The 15,980-nt window shown below is 42.6% G+C and overlaps 5 protein-coding genes across 12 annotated transcripts in view; 3 read left to right on the top strand and 2 right to left on the bottom strand.

The window, feature by feature from the left end:
• The window catches only part of LOC132989290 (cyclin-dependent kinase 17-like), a 41,771-nt gene extending 38,651 nt beyond the window's left edge, over nt 1-3,120 (top strand). For all 8 annotated transcript variants that reach the window (XR_009675903.1, XM_061056817.1, XM_061056815.1 and 5 more), the window contains one exon: nt 304-3,120. Coding sequence is in view for 2 of the 8 variants with exons in the window: in XM_061056816.1 (XP_060912799.1) it covers nt 304-341 (38 nt within the window). In the remaining 6 variants the exon portion in view is untranslated. The remainder of the gene's footprint in view (nt 1-303) is intronic.
• parapinopsina (parapinopsin a) lies at nt 2,848-6,553 on the bottom strand. Its single transcript, XM_061056826.1, has 5 exons — nt 5,764-6,553; nt 4,481-4,571; nt 4,149-4,386; nt 3,808-4,050; nt 2,848-3,689 (listed from the first exon to the last, which is right to left on the bottom strand). Exons 1-5 carry the CDS (start codon nt 6,092-6,094, stop codon nt 3,549-3,551), a joined length of 1,044 nt encoding a protein of 347 aa, XP_060912809.1. The 5' UTR covers nt 6,095-6,553; the 3' UTR covers nt 2,848-3,548.
• A 648-nt stretch (nt 6,554-7,201) lies between these two features.
• ddx20 (DEAD (Asp-Glu-Ala-Asp) box polypeptide 20) lies at nt 7,202-13,296 on the top strand. The gene is made up of 11 exons (XM_061056812.1): nt 7,202-7,438; nt 8,122-8,216; nt 8,627-8,795; nt 8,879-8,993; nt 9,130-9,272; nt 9,755-9,893; nt 10,068-10,126; nt 10,273-10,355; nt 10,461-10,566; nt 11,858-11,959; nt 12,050-13,296. Exons 1-11 carry the CDS (start codon nt 7,243-7,245, stop codon nt 13,123-13,125), a joined length of 2,283 nt encoding a protein of 760 aa, XP_060912795.1. The 5' UTR covers nt 7,202-7,242; the 3' UTR covers nt 13,126-13,296.
• A 128-nt stretch (nt 13,297-13,424) lies between these two features.
• LOC132989292 (5-hydroxytryptamine receptor 1-like) overlaps nt 13,425-15,980 on the top strand; it is a 2,561-nt gene continuing 5 nt past the window's right edge. The window contains exons 1-2 of the mRNA XM_061056824.1: nt 13,425-14,822; nt 15,372-15,980. The exon at nt 15,372-15,980 is cut by the window's right edge and continues 5 nt beyond it. Coding sequence (XP_060912807.1) covers nt 13,752-14,822; nt 15,372-15,527 — 1,227 coding nt within the window. The 5' untranslated portion in view covers nt 13,425-13,751 and the 3' untranslated portion in view covers nt 15,528-15,980. The remainder of the gene's footprint in view (nt 14,823-15,371) is intronic.
• The window catches only part of LOC132989289 (potassium voltage-gated channel subfamily D member 3-like), a 102,477-nt gene continuing 102,156 nt past the window's right edge, over nt 15,660-15,980 (bottom strand). The window contains exon 8 of the mRNA XM_061056814.1: nt 15,660-15,980. This exon is cut by the window's right edge and continues 3,220 nt beyond it. The gene's annotated coding sequence lies outside the window, so the exon portion shown is untranslated.

The raw sequence follows: 15,980 nt of genomic DNA, 5'->3' as shown, positions 1-15,980 counted from the left end.
TCAAGTAAATCCTTTTTGTCTGAAATTTCACTTAGATAACATTTTGAAGATAAGAACAATAAATTACACCATTAAGGGCTCTTAGAAATTTGTATTGGCATTATTTTGTATTTTCTGATATTTAATGCCAAATGTCAAATTATCGATGGAGAAGGAGATAAGCCGTATTGTTTAAAATTTTTTTATGTTGCTTGCATGAAGTTTGTTTTGCAGATGGTTGGTTTGTGTGGCTCAATGACAATCCATCCCTTTTTTCACATCGCTCTCTCTTTCTTTCTCTCTTTCTCTCTCTCTCTCTCTCAGCCCAGGGGAAGAGCAGGAGGCAGAGTGTGTTGTTTTAGTGCTGGCGGGGGCGCTGAGCTGAGGAGGACAGTGACACATGGAGCTGCCCTGTCAGAAATACATTCACTGACCCCGCCACACACACACTGAAGGAGGGACACACACAATGCCACATTTACACACGCTGAAGAAAACACACACTCGCACTCACACACACTGAAACAGAACACACACAGAACAACGGCTGAAGAATTCTCACTCAACTACAAAGACTTAAGGCTCAGCTCAACTCGAAAGACAGAAAATTAAAAAAATAAAACTGAGACGTGCGTGATGCTGGAAGAAAAGTGGGAGAGTACCAGACTCTCCTTGCTGCTACTACCGCCGCCATCCAGGAGAGGGCAGTGTTTAGGACGTCAGCTGTTTCTGAACTTGCTGTAAGTGTGAGCTGTGAGGAATGAAGGAGTGAAACGTGGACACGACAGAGAGAGCAAACTTTCACTTTGTCCTGCGCCTTTCTTTTTTGTTTTGTTTTGTTTTTTGAATTAGCTGTACATAAAGAGACTGAGAAGTAGAACTCGGCTTTGTCATTACATGCCTCAGCCTGAATCCAAACTCTGAATATTGCACCTCAACCCTAAACCCTTGCCTGACCTGGTGGCCCTTAACAACATGATCTTTAAAACGACACACACAAACACACAATCTCTCTCTCTCTCTCTCTCTCTCTCTCTCTCTCTCTCTCTTTCTCTCTCTCTCTCTCTCTCTAATACCCACACATGAACACACAACGATGTTTCACTTGAACGTTTGTAGATCAAAGGAGTTTACAGAGATAAAACTTTAGCACCTTATTGTCCGGTAGAGGTCAGGATGGCTGTCATAACTTTACCTCATCAGTCACTCATGGAGAGAAGGATGTGACACACACTCTGGACATTAAAAAAGAATCAAACTTGTGAACCAAAAAAAAAGCAAACCGGAGGACAGAAGTGTTCTCCTTCAATAATGGAATTGGTTTCTGTAATTAAAACACTCATAAACGATTAGTAAACAATAATTACATTTGTCACATGCTGTAAAAAAAAAACTTCTCGATGCTCATGTTTTGGTACACATGATAAATAACCTTTGAGGACAGAGAGGTAAAGAAAGTGTACAAATCCTCACCTGCTTATCTTAGACACCCTTCCTCTCTTGCCTTGACTCAGAAGTTGTCTTGATTTGTTCTGTAATGTAAAGCTGTCCATGTTGAAATGTCCTCTTTTGCACCCGCTTATACCTCTTAAGATCATGAATCATTCAACAAACCCCAAACCTCCCCTCCCCCAACTCCACTCGCATTTATTTTTACAATTTTTTTTTTTTTTATTATTATCTGTATATATGATCATACTTTGTACTTGCCAGAAGCAAAGATAATTCCAGGATGCTGTTCTCAGTCTTTACCGTGTTCCCCCCCAGCGGAGCGACTGGTGACTGGCTGGGGACGTGTTGCACATTCCTTGAGCTCAGGACTTATTGCTTGTGATGTTTGTGAGGTACAGCCGGTTGTGTTTGTCTCCCCTGTAGAGTAGAGTGTGTCGCACACGGGGTGAAAACTCTTTGAAAAGCTGTATTAAAGTGTAAGTGAAGAAGAAGAATAGTCATTCCTCAGCATCATCTTGTCAGTCTTCCTGATCGTCGTTCATTCTCGGTTCATTCGACCATCATATTGCTGATTAGTGGCTACCATACCCATGTCTCTCTGTGTCATCTCTTTAAGCATGTTCGTGTATTGAACACAACTGTTGTCAGATGGTTTGTGAAATAGCTGCAGCTGGGAAAAAGGTTCAGATTGTGCATGGGGCAAGAACTTATAACAGGACTTTACAACACATTAACCATAATGTGCTCCTCAGTATGTCTGGAGACTGTACCTTAGATAAGATAAATAAAAACATCACAGCTAGTTTATATGAAAAAATCTGACTCGACTTTCAGCTGTACAGTGAAGTTGTAACTGTAAAGTCTCACTGGGCGCTAAAATACAGCAGGAGCATTGATGTCTCTGCTGTTATTTTCCAAGGCTGCCAGAAACAACCGGACCAAAGTCCATCCTCCAAGCTGCTGTAAAAGCACACAACTGTTTCCCACACCAAGCAGTTACCATGTCCACATGTACTGTATCTATGATGAAGACGGTCTGTGTTAGTTTTCTGTTCCTCAGGCACTGACCTCGGATCACTTCTTTGCCTGAAATGGATTCAGAAAGGGTGAAGTAATCCCTCGTCTCTGCCTGTCAGAAGGACTCCTTCTCCACCCCAGAGTGTGACAGTACAGTATGTAGCATGTACATAGATGATCCCTCACTGTATATATAAAAGTGTACAGGTTTGATACAGCTATTCACACTCTGGATTTTCTTTTCTCGTTTCTCTTCTTTAATGAAAGTCATAGCAATATTTCTGTAATCAATTTAAAAAAAAGCCAAGGTAATAGGATGAGTATGCATTTGTGTTTGTTTATTGAGGGAGAAATGACTGTGAATGATCAAACTGTGAGACTTGACTAAAACGAGGGCAGTTGTTTTTATTTTATTTTATTTTTTTCTTGCTGTTTAACATGCTGGATCCAAAAGGCTGGAGTGAAGTATTGTGTTGAAAAGGAGTATAACACACTGATGAATTTGATTTGTATCAATGAAAGCCATACAACGGTCATATATGGGTGACAAAAGGTCTGTTTGTGTGTGGGGGGGGGGGGGGGTTGTGAACCATGTTTGAGAACAGACCTTCAGAAGCAAAGATGATGTGTACACCTGATGAAAAAAAATAATAAAAAAAATCATGTAATTCATTTTTTTTCTTGTCATATGTCCTTTGAAATCGTTCCTATCAAGATAGCTATAACACATCATCATTTACATATAGACATTCCCATTGTTTTTTTTTTTTTGTTTTTTTAACATTTCTTCACTCCTTTTGCTATTTACTATGATATCACAATGTTATTAGTAAGAATCTTTACTCAAGTGATACAGCCCCTGGCTAAAAGATGAGGAAAAGCAGATTGTCTTGTCTTGTCTTTGAATCTTTACTCCCTCTAACTTTGACACAACCTTAACAATCCTCACAATAAGACAAAAAAAGACAATGACCAATAATCACACTAAAAATGCTATTGTATAATAGAGGAATTCTGCAGCCTCGTACCTAGTCCGTGGAAGTCTATTCTCCTGAGTGTGTCTACAAAGTTGTGTTTATGATCCCTCATGCAAGTCTTTTTTATTCATTCAAAGATTCCCTATGTGAGACTCTTTGGCTCTTGTTGATTGAAGCGACCGTGGTCTCACCCTCAGAAATTTGTGGCTCTGAGGCCCATGGGTTCCATCCACACAGGACAGTGTGGACAGCGTATCCTCGAAACTGACAGGACCAAACAAATAGTGTAGTCAAATACAAAGACAAAGTGAAGTAAGTGTGAAAATCTTTTTTTTCTTTTTCCTGCGTTTGTAAATATAAAAGTGCGAGCTGCTAGTTTTACCTGTCTGTTCATGAAGATGTATATGATGGGGTTGTAGAAAGTGCTGCTTTTAGCCAAGTAAACAGGTATGGTAGCTATAACAGGGTCGATGTACAGACTGGAGTCCAGGATGATAGCGAGGGCCATGGCAGCGTATGGCAGCCAGGTAAACAGGAAGGCCAACACCATCACCACCACCATACGTGCAACCTGCGTCTCCACTCGATGTGTGCTGCCTGCCTCAGAAACCTGCAGCTTAGTCACCTACATAACCAAAATACAAGCGAAAAGAGCTCATTGTCAAGATAGAGTCGGCAACATCTTTATCTTTGAGCATCTCCGCCAACATAGCCTTTGCTCACCTGACGGAGGGTCCACAGGAGTCGGGAGTAGGACACCATGATGATGGAGAATGGAATCACAAAGCAGAGGAAGAAGTACAAGACGATGTAAGACATGTTCCCCACATCCCGGCTGTACCAGTTGGGGGCGCAGGAGGTCTGCACCCCCTCCAGCTCATAACTTCCCCAACCGAACAATGGCGGGGTGTTCCACACAAACGACCACACCCAGGACAGAACCACTCCTGCAACAGCATGTCTGAGGAGAGATGGCACAGAGGGTACGTCACAGGAAGGAGGAGGAATCATTGTCTTGTGTTCTTTGAGCGATATGTTGGTCGTCACTACTCTACCTGGTCTGGAACAGGACAGCACCCATGGGGTAACATACCACTAGGTAGCGTTCAACAGAAATGACTCCAATTGTACACAGGCTTGCTATACCTAACAGAAAAGAGGGAGGGTTTCAGTGGAAAAAATAGTCCGGTTTGGAGCTTTGCCTAATAAACACGATTTAAATACAGAGGTAGAAAGAAGCAAAGTACTTTAACTTAATGTATATGAATACATTTATTAGTATTTCCACTTTCACAAATTAATACATTTTACATTTGAGATTGAAATAGTGGTGCTTTTATTACTGTTAGTTTGAGTAATACAAAAGTCTGAAAACTATTTCCCATACATGAGCCATTAATATTTTACATCCAAAACACTGATGAGCTTATGAAACATTATCAAAGATTTTATTTCCACATTTTTTTAGTGTGTTAAACCTTACAAAATGTCTATTTCTAGTCTGCATCCTTTGTTGACTTTCCGATGTGACTTTGGGATTCTATCCAAATATACCTTGATGGGTTTATTTGGTTACTTTTGTTTTTTCCCCTGAGCACTGCTGCACTATATGTATTTCAAAAGGCAAAAGTGAGGGATGATTTCATACAAATGATCAGAGCTGTGCAGCTTAACTTCTTGTCTTTTTCTTTTCAACTCCAATACGCATCCATCCTCTCCAACTCCCAACTCATTCAATATTGTGTCTTGTGGCCCTTTGGCGGGGCCTTATACAATTCTACAATTCATTTAGCAGATGCTTTTTATCCAAAGTGACGAATATCAGAGAGTAAGTACTACACAAGCAAGGATTGAGAGAAGAGGAAACAACGTGCAAACAATCGGCTTTAAGTGCGACTGGACACAGATGCTGACAGGCAGTGCACTTTTCATTTTTAAGTAATTAAAGTGAATCCATCTTCATCAACAACTGCATCGACGGCTGTTTTTGAGAGTTCTAATCAGTATCAAAAGCATCCTAAATATCCACAACATCCCAATAATAGTAGCAGCTATACAATGTTCCATGTATGCATCAACACTATCATGTATAGTGTAGAGTGACCATTTAGCACTGCAGAGCTAGTGCTCTAACATTTGATTGAAGTATTTATTTGAGAAAAAAAAACACCTTTTTACTCATACATGAGGATTTTTATGAGCTATTTGATGAGGTATTTGAAGACTTCTTCTTTTTTTTTTACAAATTAAATTATAAAAAAACTGTGAGTTAAATTTTAACATGCAAACTCTTCTGTTGGGAAAAAAAAAAAAGATTGATGAATGTTTGCTGACTTACCAAAAAAGGCCACAGCAAAGCCCTCTAAGGTGCAGCCCACACGTCCCAGGCTGAAGTAGCCCATGGCACTGGTTATTGTGGTGGGGATGCCTCCAAACAGAGCAGAGCCCAGGTCACATATGGCCAGGTTAACCAGAGCATAGCTCAGCGGCTGTCTCAGCTGTCTGTGCCTCAGTGTCACCACGATCACCAGAACGTTGAGGATGATCCCGGCCCCGGAGAACACACCCATGATGACGGCCAGTGTTGTGTAGCCAGTCTGAGAGAGGAGCTCTGTGTTGACTGAGTTGTGAAACGCTGAGGAGCTTCCATGTTGGACTAGGTGCTCCATTTTTCTCTCACTGTAGATTACGTGATTGATGTGACTGCTTCCTGGTGTGAAAAGAAAGTGTCACCAGTCCATGTATGAGCTGTAAACAAATCCAATCCAAGTCCCAACGCCTACAAAGAAAAACGACTGCTTCACACAAAAGCGAATGTGAGAAAGGCAGGAATATGGACAACCAATGTGGTCTTTCTACATTTGCACCATGTTTGCTTCTCTGGTGCAGCTGGAAGCAAGAGAAAGGGAGGCAAGACCCTCTTAATAAGCCCAGTCAGAGGAGGAGAGGGGCTCTAAACCATGACATTTAATTCTTGAAAACCAAATCCACAGATCCGGATTGTGATGAAAGTAAGTCTGCCTAATATCCTGTAAGACTGCACTTTCCATGATTGCTGGATTTACAGCTGCTCTTTCTAATGAAACAGGGATTCAGTCACACAATATGGTATTTAGGATCTGGGTTAAATGCATCGATGGACCAATAAAGCATGTTGATATCACCTATCTTTGTATGAAATGAAATATAAAGCACATGGAGACTGGCTTTTTGTTAAGCTAACATATGTCAGTCAGCCAAATATTGGCTAGATTTTCCTCATAATCTTCAACTCTAAATAACAGAAATGTTCAGTCCCAAGAGCATCTTTAAAAGATTTGTAAATATAAATTCTACACGTGTAATTTAGGTCTATATTTGCTAAAAAAGGATAAACTCAATTAATTAGATTACTTTTATGTCAAACTGATCCCATAATCTGAAGAGCAAGGCTGATTAAATTATTAAGAGGAGAAGCTTTTTACTCAGGCTACATAATAACTCATTATTTATGTTTCCTTATTTAGGCTAACTGAAGCCTTAATTGTAAATAAAAAAAACAGTCCCAGTTTTGCCTCGATGTATTTGATTTTTAACTTGCTGAAAATGTCCATGTTGGTTTTTAGGGTTATTACTTTTTAACTTTATCAATGTTTTTTTAGATCATTTACAAATGCTTTATAGAACAGCTATAAGTGATTCATCTGTTAATCAGGCCAGTATGGTCAGGTCAGTTCTCCTCCTGGCCACCAGAGGGCGGTGTGAGCTGCAGCTGCAGCACCAGCACGCATAAAAAACCAGTACCGTTTGCTCACCGGCGGTAAACAGTCCATTCAACATGGCGGCCTCCTGGAGGAAAGCAGCGCATGACATCGAAACGCGAAAGCGGACCGACGATGTGCTTTTGTCGGAGGGAATCGACTTCAGCTCTCTGCTGCTCTCTCGGGCCGTGCTGGACGGACTTTCCTCCTCGGGTTTCCAGAAACCTTCTCCGATCCAGCTCAAGGCGATCCCGCTGGGCCGCTGCGGACTCGGTGGGTACATTACACCGTGTGTCGTCTCCTCCACATCTTTCACTAAACAGTCTTCTTGGTGTCTTTTATATCATTGTATTTTGTTAAGCAGCGGGAAATACTATTGACTCTTTTAATTCTGTAGGCTGAACGCAGTAAGTTCAAGTAGAGAGTCAAAGTAGGCTGCTGCAAAGTAACATCAATGTCTACACAACAAGTTAAAATTGCACGTTTAAAATAAGATGGCATGACCAGAAACACATAAAATATACACTTACACTAATTATTATTATGTGGTGCATGACCTGTAGGTTGTTTTAGACTTCCCCTAAATGTGTCATTCCTAAAAGTCCTTCTTCCTTCTTGAACTGAGCTCCCATTTAGCTAAATCTTCACTATTAAAATAGTTTTATCATTCAATTTCCTACTTATGTGTCAGAAAATGTCTCTCTATAAATCATCTAAAATGTAGTTTTGCGAGATGCTGCTGTAATGAAAAGAATGTGAAGCACTGAGCAGTTTTATCATCACAGTGCACTTGAAGTGAACTCCACAGGAACATGGTGTGAGCCAGCAGAATGGTCCTTCTGGCTACGAGGCAGCATTATTTGACCCAGGCGAAGTTATTGTGGAAGCTCAAATTGTGGATTTGGATTCATTTTTGATGAACTGTGCTGACTCACGTTGTCCGTCTGCTGTTTCAGATTTGATAGTTCAGGCCAAGTCTGGCACGGGAAAGACCTGTGTGTTCTGCACCATCGCTCTGGACTCTCTGGTGCTGGAGAATCCTGCAACTCAGGTGAGGAGATTTACATGGCACGAGTGGGAAAAGGGAGACAATTAATCAAAGTGATTCATGTGTTTAAAAAGCAAAGTCATCAGTCTCCCCAGGCATCTTCAGATGATTAAAAAAAAGAGTTTGTTGTAATCCAGAACTTTTATTTTGAAGTTGACCATGAGAGGATAATATATTTGGCTTTGAGGGACTTTGTCTGTAAAGGTTAAACTGCCTTAATGTCAAAATTGTGAAGAAAGAGGATTCAGATTGAAAAAGCAGAGGCAGGCTGGTCTTACTGATGGACTGACTGCATTCTAGTGCACTCTAATCTTATTATGTGTGGGGTCTTAATGATTAGAAACCCTTCAGAACCTGCCTATCTTTAATTCTCTACCAATCAAAAGTAAGTGGTTATTCACATTCACCATTAGGTTCTGGTTCTGGCTCCTACACGTGAGATAGCAGTGCAGATCCACTCCGTAGTGATGGCTATAGGCTGCGCCATGGAGGGCCTGGAGTGCCACGTTTTCATCGGAGGCCGGCCTGTAGGCCAAGATAAACTCCACCTGAAGAAGTGCCATATAGCTGTGGGCTCACCGGGTAAGAGGCATCACCTGTTTCTGGAACCATTGTGCTGTTTTCCTTTTGTGTCTTTATAGCGACGCTCCTGCTTGTGTTCATAGGTCGTATTAAGCAGCTTATCGAGCTGGGCATGTTGTCCACCGCCAGCATCCGGCTGTTTGTTCTGGATGAGGCCGACAAGCTGCTGGAGGAGGGCAGCTTCCAGGAACAGATAAAGTGAGATCCCTGATCGTTCTCATCTCTATAAGTCACATGTACCAGTTTGTTTGACTCATGGATTTATTTAATATTACAGTCCTATCAAAATCACTGAAACAAGAATTCATCGACCGTATTTGCTCCGTCTCCACAGCTGGATCTTCTCCTCTCTGCCTACAAACAAACAGATGCTCGCCCTTTCTGCCACCTACCCAGAATCCCTTGCAGCGCACCTAACCCGTTACATGAACGAGCCCACGTTCGTTCGACTCAATCCCAGTGACATGGGTCTAAAAGGTAAAATCCTGATGCATTTGGGTTAGGGTTCACTGTACCTATAAGTGAAGCAGAAATATTTAATTAAAAGGGAATTAAAGCATCACTTTTATAGAATAAATCTGATTTGATCCATCAGATACTCAATGTTTGCTCTACAAATGAAACCATACAGTATCAACAATAACCTCTGTCCTGCTGAACAGAGAGGGACATAAAAAAAAAAGACAGCATTGAAGAAAAAAGGTTTCCTAGAGTTATTATTTCCTTGAAGATTTAAAGAAGTCTTCTGTGAATAGGAGTTCATTCTTTGTAGTTTAAGCTGACTTCTATCTGTGAACCAAATATTGGCAAAAGAATGTCTTCCACCGACTTTGAAAAACTAACAACCCTGACGTCCACATACAGTATATAGTCACTCTGTCCAATTCCCTCTGAAATATCAAGTTATGCTGCCCCCTCACCCCTCATGATGTATGATGCCCTTGTATGCCCCCTGCCAGGTCTGAAGCAGTACTACAAGCTGGTACAGTCCCATCCTTTACCTCACAAGGTGTTCGAGGAGAAGGTGCAGCACCTGCTGGAACTTTTCAGTAAAATCCCATTTAACCAGGCTCTGGTGTTCTCCAACCTACACACAAGGTGATGCATGGTTTAAATGTTTACTGTAATGGTCGTTTGTGCACTTAATTTCACAATCTTTTAAAAGGAAGCTGTGGCTACTGGCATTCATTTTTTTTTTTTAAATTATAGTAAACATTCATTAGATCTGAAATTTTGAAAATGTTCCTCTGAAAAATAGTTTTTCTCCCACAGGGCTCAGCACCTGGCAGACATCCTGTCCTCCAAAGGCTTACCTGCTGTTTGTATCTCAGGTGAGGGAGCCTTTAGGAAACAGAAATTATACTAATGATATTTATGAAGTAGCTTAAGTAACTTTAGAAAATATAGTCGATTCCAAATGATCTTTGATGAAAAGTTTCTGTGATTGAGATGTAACCGTGTTTGATGACCTGCACAGGTGGTCTGAGTCAGGACCAGAGACTTGAGGCGATGTCCAAACTGAAGCAGTACCAGTGCAGGGTGCTCATCTCCACTGACCTGGTGAGAGACACGCGTCCTCTGCATGTCCAGCACTCTTTTTTAAATGTTTCTCTAGGCATGTGTTTGATGATCAGCTTCTTTAATCCTGTTTCTCTGTACTGTCAGACTTCCAGAGGTATAGACGCGGACAAAGTCAACTTGGTGATCAACCTGGATGTGCCGCAGGACTGGGAGACCTACATGCACCGAATCGGGCGAGCCGGCCGTTTCGGTTAGTCTCAAATACACGGTCATGGTTGTAGCTGATTCAAACAGTGGTGATTGAAGTGTGATGTGCAGCATTTACCTGCTTTGGGGAACGGTTGATGGCCTTGTGAGGATGAAAAGGAACCTGGAGACTTTGCATAGTAGTTGCAGGGTCTTTCTTCTGTTTGGGAAACATTTAATTGTGCACTCTTGCACAATAAATGGAGTCAAAACCTCCAACTTACTTCAAAATATAACTCTGAAACATATATTTTGTTAACATTTTAAAAAAAAAACATTTTTCACCCACTAGCATTTGTTAATGTACATTGTTGCAGAACATTTAGAAAGAGTTCCTCTCATGCTGATATAATATTTGTATATCAATGTTCAAGCCTCTGAAGTACAAGCAGAGGCCTGTGCTATGAAGCAAGCTCAACACACATATCTTTCAGCTATATGGCTGCAGTAACCACGACAAAGGAGATCACACTGAGACGTTTATCAACCTGATAAGGAAACTCAGAGTTTCTAAGAGCATGTTTCACATTAAAGGGGAGAAAAACATGAAGAGGTAAAACACACAGGCTGATGTACACACTAAAAATCGACACAAATGCTGTAAGAACTGGCACAAAAAAAACAATCACTGAGTGTGCAATTCCAAATGTAGGATTATGATATCACTTAATCATATTTAGTGGAATACATTAGAGTATTATAACTCCTGTTTATTTCCTTAAACGAATAATTTCCTCTTATGCAGCATGTGTGACTGTTTTAAGATGTAGTGTTACAGCTGCAGCTTCGACAGTATTCAGAGCAGTAAAGGATTATTTTTAAATCTTAAATGTAAAAAAAGAAGAGGAAGCCTTCAGTGCTTTGATTAGTGTCTGTTGTCTCCCCTCTTACGCTCAGCTCACTGACCTCTGGGATCAAGAGATCCGATTGGTCAGTAGGTCCCAAACAATTTGTTCCTGAGCAGATTAGGTGTTTAGCAGATGTTGCCACGGTGATCCACCCCTTAGAAAGCACGCTTCTTACCACATTCGAACACAGATTCAACACTGAAGTTACCTCAATGACCAAAAATCCTGCTTCGTCGTGCAGGCACCAGGTTTGACCTGTTGAGAAGGTCAATCAGTTCCTAATTCTGCATTTAACTATCTGGACCTTGTGCTGTATCTCACACACAGAATGTAAATGTTCATAGCTTGCACACACTCTCTTCGTGCTTCCCTTGACACACAACTCACTGCCTCACTGCATTTGTGTCATTCGAATGTGTTCTCATCAGCATTACTTGATGTTTGCAGGCACTCAGGGGCTTGCGGTGACCTACTGTTGCCATGGCGAGGAGGAAAACAAGATGATGGCCATCGCTCAAAAGTGTGGCCTGAGTTTGTCCGTGTTGCCCTGTGAGTATCATGCCGGATGTGCCCTTAAAAAAGCCTTTACAAATGTTACTATGCTTAACTTTTCCCTCTCATCTGTTTCTGTGTTTTTAGCCGTCTTAGAGCCCGGTTTGATGGATGAGCCTTGCGACTGGGACGTCTGCACCAAGGCTTCCACTCCAGGCGCTTTATCCCAGCTGTCCTCCAGGACAGAGAAGAAGAAGCGTGCCAAGGTGGTCACAAATCAAGAACAAGAGCACAGCATCCAAAGGAGGCCAGAGAAGACCAATCCTGCACCCAGGCTGGAAGCACTTGGTGAAGGGAATCCCAGAAAAGTATCTGCAGCGCCGACTCGAAAAGAGCTGCAAGACGCTCTACCAAAGATCCCTCCCCTCAGCTCATTCAAGACTTGCAGGTCGAGGTTTATGACCTTAGAGGAGGCCGAGCGGGACTTTGAGAACTTCATCACTAAGGGGTTGGGTAGATCAGTGGAGGTCATCAGGGATTTCAGAGGTCAAGAGGATGGCGGCGTAGACAATCAGAGCGGCCACAGAGAGTCTGTCATGCTTCATGATGACGAAGCTCAAAGTTTCAAGCCGAAGCGAACACAGAGAAAATCCAACTTACAGTCGGATCCTGATGATGAGATAAAAAATGCCACGAAAGATGAAAAGAGCGCGCTATCAAAACGGCAAACGGATGCCGAGAAGACACCCCCTGCATTCAAACCCAAGGTCGAAGCAACAGAAACTGAAGTTTGTACGTCCTCTGCACCGGAAGTGTACAACCAGACAACCTATGCACCAACCGGGAGAGCTTTTTCTCACTCCTCTGAGAACTATAAACATGTAGCGGCTGTTAAATCCAACAGGAGACCCAATCAGACACCTCCATCAGGTGGTGGCACAAACGCATCAAGAAAGATGGAGAAAAGGAGCAAACACGTTGCAGGGGATTTGAACAGAGAGCGAAAGAGAGAAAGAGATGACGAAGAGCGTGATGCTGATGAAGAAGTGGAAGAGAGTGCTGATGAATACTGGAGAACCTGCTACAGAGCCTGGAACGACTACTACTCCTCCATGTCTCCTTTTCAGGACCAAGGTTACACAAGCTACTACAGCATGGCCCACAACTGGATGGCAGCTTATCGTATGAATGCCGTCTACATGGAAGAACTCCTGAAGCACTGACTCATCTGTACTCTTTTATGTACAATCACACTGTCTGAATTCTCTTTAAAGAAAAAAATAAGAGTGAGCACTTCGGGTCTATTATGTTGCACTTGAATGAATTCCTACGATGTTCTGTTTATTTTCCTCCAACTAGTTTTCTAATAAAAGACCTATTTGGAACATCTGGAATGGTGTTATATACGTTAATGTGCTTTATTGATACATAATGTGAACATGTATTTTCTTCTTATTGTACTGTCAGTTTGTCTAACCCGTTGTTGAGAGACAAAGCTGAAGAGGAGGGGAGCCAAACTGTGCAATTTACTTTACGCAACCTCTTCAGCAGGGTACAGCAAGGTCAGACAGCTCCACATTCTCCTGATTACAGACTAATCAAGCAGCTACGAGCGTTCACCCAATCAGTGCTGCTCCACACAAAGGCAAACACACCCTTGAATAAATTAGTTTAAATACTAGGGGCCCAGATTAGCTCCCCCTACACCCCCCCCAATATAACCATTTATAGCTCATCATGCTTCAAAGTAGAATCACCATGGTGCGGGTTTTATCCTCAGCTGCTGCGTTCTGCTGTGGACAAACATCTGGAGAGGATTTGTGCTGCACGACAAACCAAAGGTGAAATCATGGACGCACACACTCCATTGAATGAAACAACGTCGAGCTATGAAACTATAGTGGACACCGTGTTCTTCATCTTCAACTGCACAGTCTTGACGCTGACACTAGTCTTGGGGTTACCAGGGAACTTGTGGGTTTGTTGGGTTGTTTTCAGGACAAAGAGCCTGCAGACGTGCAACAACGCACTGCTGGTCAGCTTGGCCGCCAGCGACCTGCTGAAGTGCTCCGTGGACACGCCGCTGCTGCTCTTCTCTTTCCTGCGATTCGGGAAGGACAGCCAGGTGTCCGTGTCTGTGTGCACCCTGCAGCAGTTCACTTACGCGCTGTGCAGCTGCGTCCAGCTGCTCACGCTGGTCAGCATCAGCGTGGAGCGCTTCCAAGCCATCGCGTTTCCTTTCCAAACAGAAGGGAGGAGAGCGAGGGTCCGCGTGTGGATCCTGTCCATCTGGGCATGCGGCCTTATCCTCGCTGTCATCTCGTTGACTCTGTGCAAAAAAGCGATTTTTTACATGCTGTGCCGTCCACACGTTTCCGCTCACTGGGACGAGCGTCTTCAATACAGGGATCCATTTGGACCATATGTCCTAGTTCCAGTTTGGGTTCTATCTCTGACTGTGATCGTTATCCACTACGTGCGGATATTAAAAGTTGTAAGGAAGCATCGAAAGAAAGTTTTCAGCCGTGGAGTCCAGCTGAGGCCCACAGTGTCTGAGCACGCGTGGGGCTGGCTGAGTGTCCCGGCTTCAGCACCGCGGACAGCTCCGCTCGCCTCCTTCAAGTCCCTGGCCGCGGTGGGCTCCGGCTCCCGGATGCCTCCCCGGCGGACCGTGCTCTTGGTGGCAGAAGCCAGCGGTCCCTGTGCGGGCTCGTCCACGGGGGGTGCCCCAGAGAGACATCCGGACATTGTGGGCGCAGTGTGTCTCCTCAAACCAGGAGCCAGGGAGCGAGGGAAGAAACAGATGGAAGGGAAACTGGCGAAACGTTTCGGGTACATAATCATTGCGTTCACGCTTTTCTGGGTGCCGATGGTGGTTGTTTTGCTGATGAACGTCATTTCGTGGCAGGACAAGGACAAAGTGAGTTGCACGTTTCCCCCCCTCAACTACTATTGCAGCACAGGCATGAAACAACTGAGACTGAAGGACAGAAGACAAGTAAAAGTTCGATCAGATATCTCAGCAATAAATTCTCTCAATTTGCAAGTTTCAAAACCCCGTTTAAATCAAACGCAGAAAGACCAGAAACATTCGTCAAAACAATTACATTTGAAATACCAGCCTGAAAATGTTTCAATTGCAACGAAACTAAACATAAAAAGATATCAAGAAAAAGTCAACATTCTAACCATAATTTTACAAGTAGAAGTAGTAAATGATCAATAATTATCAATTCTGACAAAACAAATATCCCCTTGACTTCTTGGTAGTTATGATGGGTCAGTCTTAACAGTTTACTGATGCTACTCTTTAAACTCCATGATTGACGGATCAAACTATGTAATAAACAGATCACAATTCATTAAAATAAATAAAGATCATGGTAGGTAGCGTAGATGTCCTGCAGAAGCACTTTGGACTGGTATTCTCTGTAATAGCATTTTATTTATCTCTCCTGTTTTACCACAGTTGCTGATGGAGCTGGAGACTTCAGCGATGGTGCTGACCTGCATGCAGGCCGCAGTGGATCCACTCATCTACACCTTAGTCACTAAACAGTTCCGCTCTGAACTCAGCAAGATCTTCTCCTCCATCCCAGGATGTCCCTTAAAATTGAGGCCGTGAAGATTCCCTGCTTAAACATTTGGGTCACACAGGCGGCACTTTGGAGAACTGAAAATATCACTGAGTCTATAAATATATATAAACTGCACATACAGAGTGATTTAGAGGCAGCTGAAGAAGAGAGCCCACAGATTATGTATTTGTGGCAGATATAGATGTTTTATCAGGCGTTTCACAGTCGGGACACAAGACAAGGTCATAAATAATATCCAACACCTGACAAAATACACACAGCAGTAGTCTCAACAACGACAGGTGGCATAGAAGGGCAAAGCAAAGAGTGAGAGGAAAACTGATTGAGCCCAGAAAAGACAATAAAAGGAGAGAGTACATAACAGAGAAAAAGAGACCAACACAATCACAAACCTCTGCTTTTGTTTGTAAATCAAATGCAATCCTATGATACTTTGAATGAATATTTGTGACAATAATTCACACTGTGTCATTTCAAAG

The sequence above is a fragment of the Labrus mixtus genome, chromosome 15 (assembly GCF_963584025.1).
Source record: "Labrus mixtus chromosome 15, fLabMix1.1, whole genome shotgun sequence".
Taxonomy (NCBI): Eukaryota; Metazoa; Chordata; class Actinopteri; order Labriformes; family Labridae; genus Labrus; species Labrus mixtus.
Note: the sequence above shows the minus strand (reverse complement) of the source record. Positions and strands in the feature narration are given on the sequence as shown.

What these genes read in the sequence shown, in the direction of transcription:
- ddx20 (XM_061056812.1), top strand. Translation starts at nt 7,243, where the DNA reads ATGGCGGCCTCCTGGAGGAAAGCAGCGCATGACATCGAAACGCGAAAG. An exon ending in TGGAGAATCCTGCAACTCAG is followed by an intron (nt 8,217 to 8,626) that starts GTGAGGAGATTT and finishes ATTCACCATTAG; the next exon opens with GTTCTGGTTCTGGCTCCTAC. An exon ending in CGGGCGAGCCGGCCGTTTCG is followed by an intron (nt 10,567 to 11,857) that starts GTTAGTCTCAAA and finishes TGATGTTTGCAG; the next exon opens with GCACTCAGGGGCTTGCGGTG.
- parapinopsina (XM_061056826.1), bottom strand. Translation starts at nt 6,094, where the DNA reads ATGGAGCACCTAGTCCAACATGGAAGCTCCTCAGCGTTTCACAACTCA. An exon ending in GCTGTCCTGTTCCAGACCAG is followed by an intron (nt 4,387 to 4,480) that starts GTAGAGTAGTGA and finishes ATCTCTCCTCAG; the next exon opens with ACATGCTGTTGCAGGAGTGG. An exon ending in ACATCTTCATGAACAGACAG is followed by an intron (nt 3,690 to 3,807) that starts GTAAAACTAGCA and finishes TGGTCCTGTCAG; the next exon opens with TTTCGAGGATACGCTGTCCA.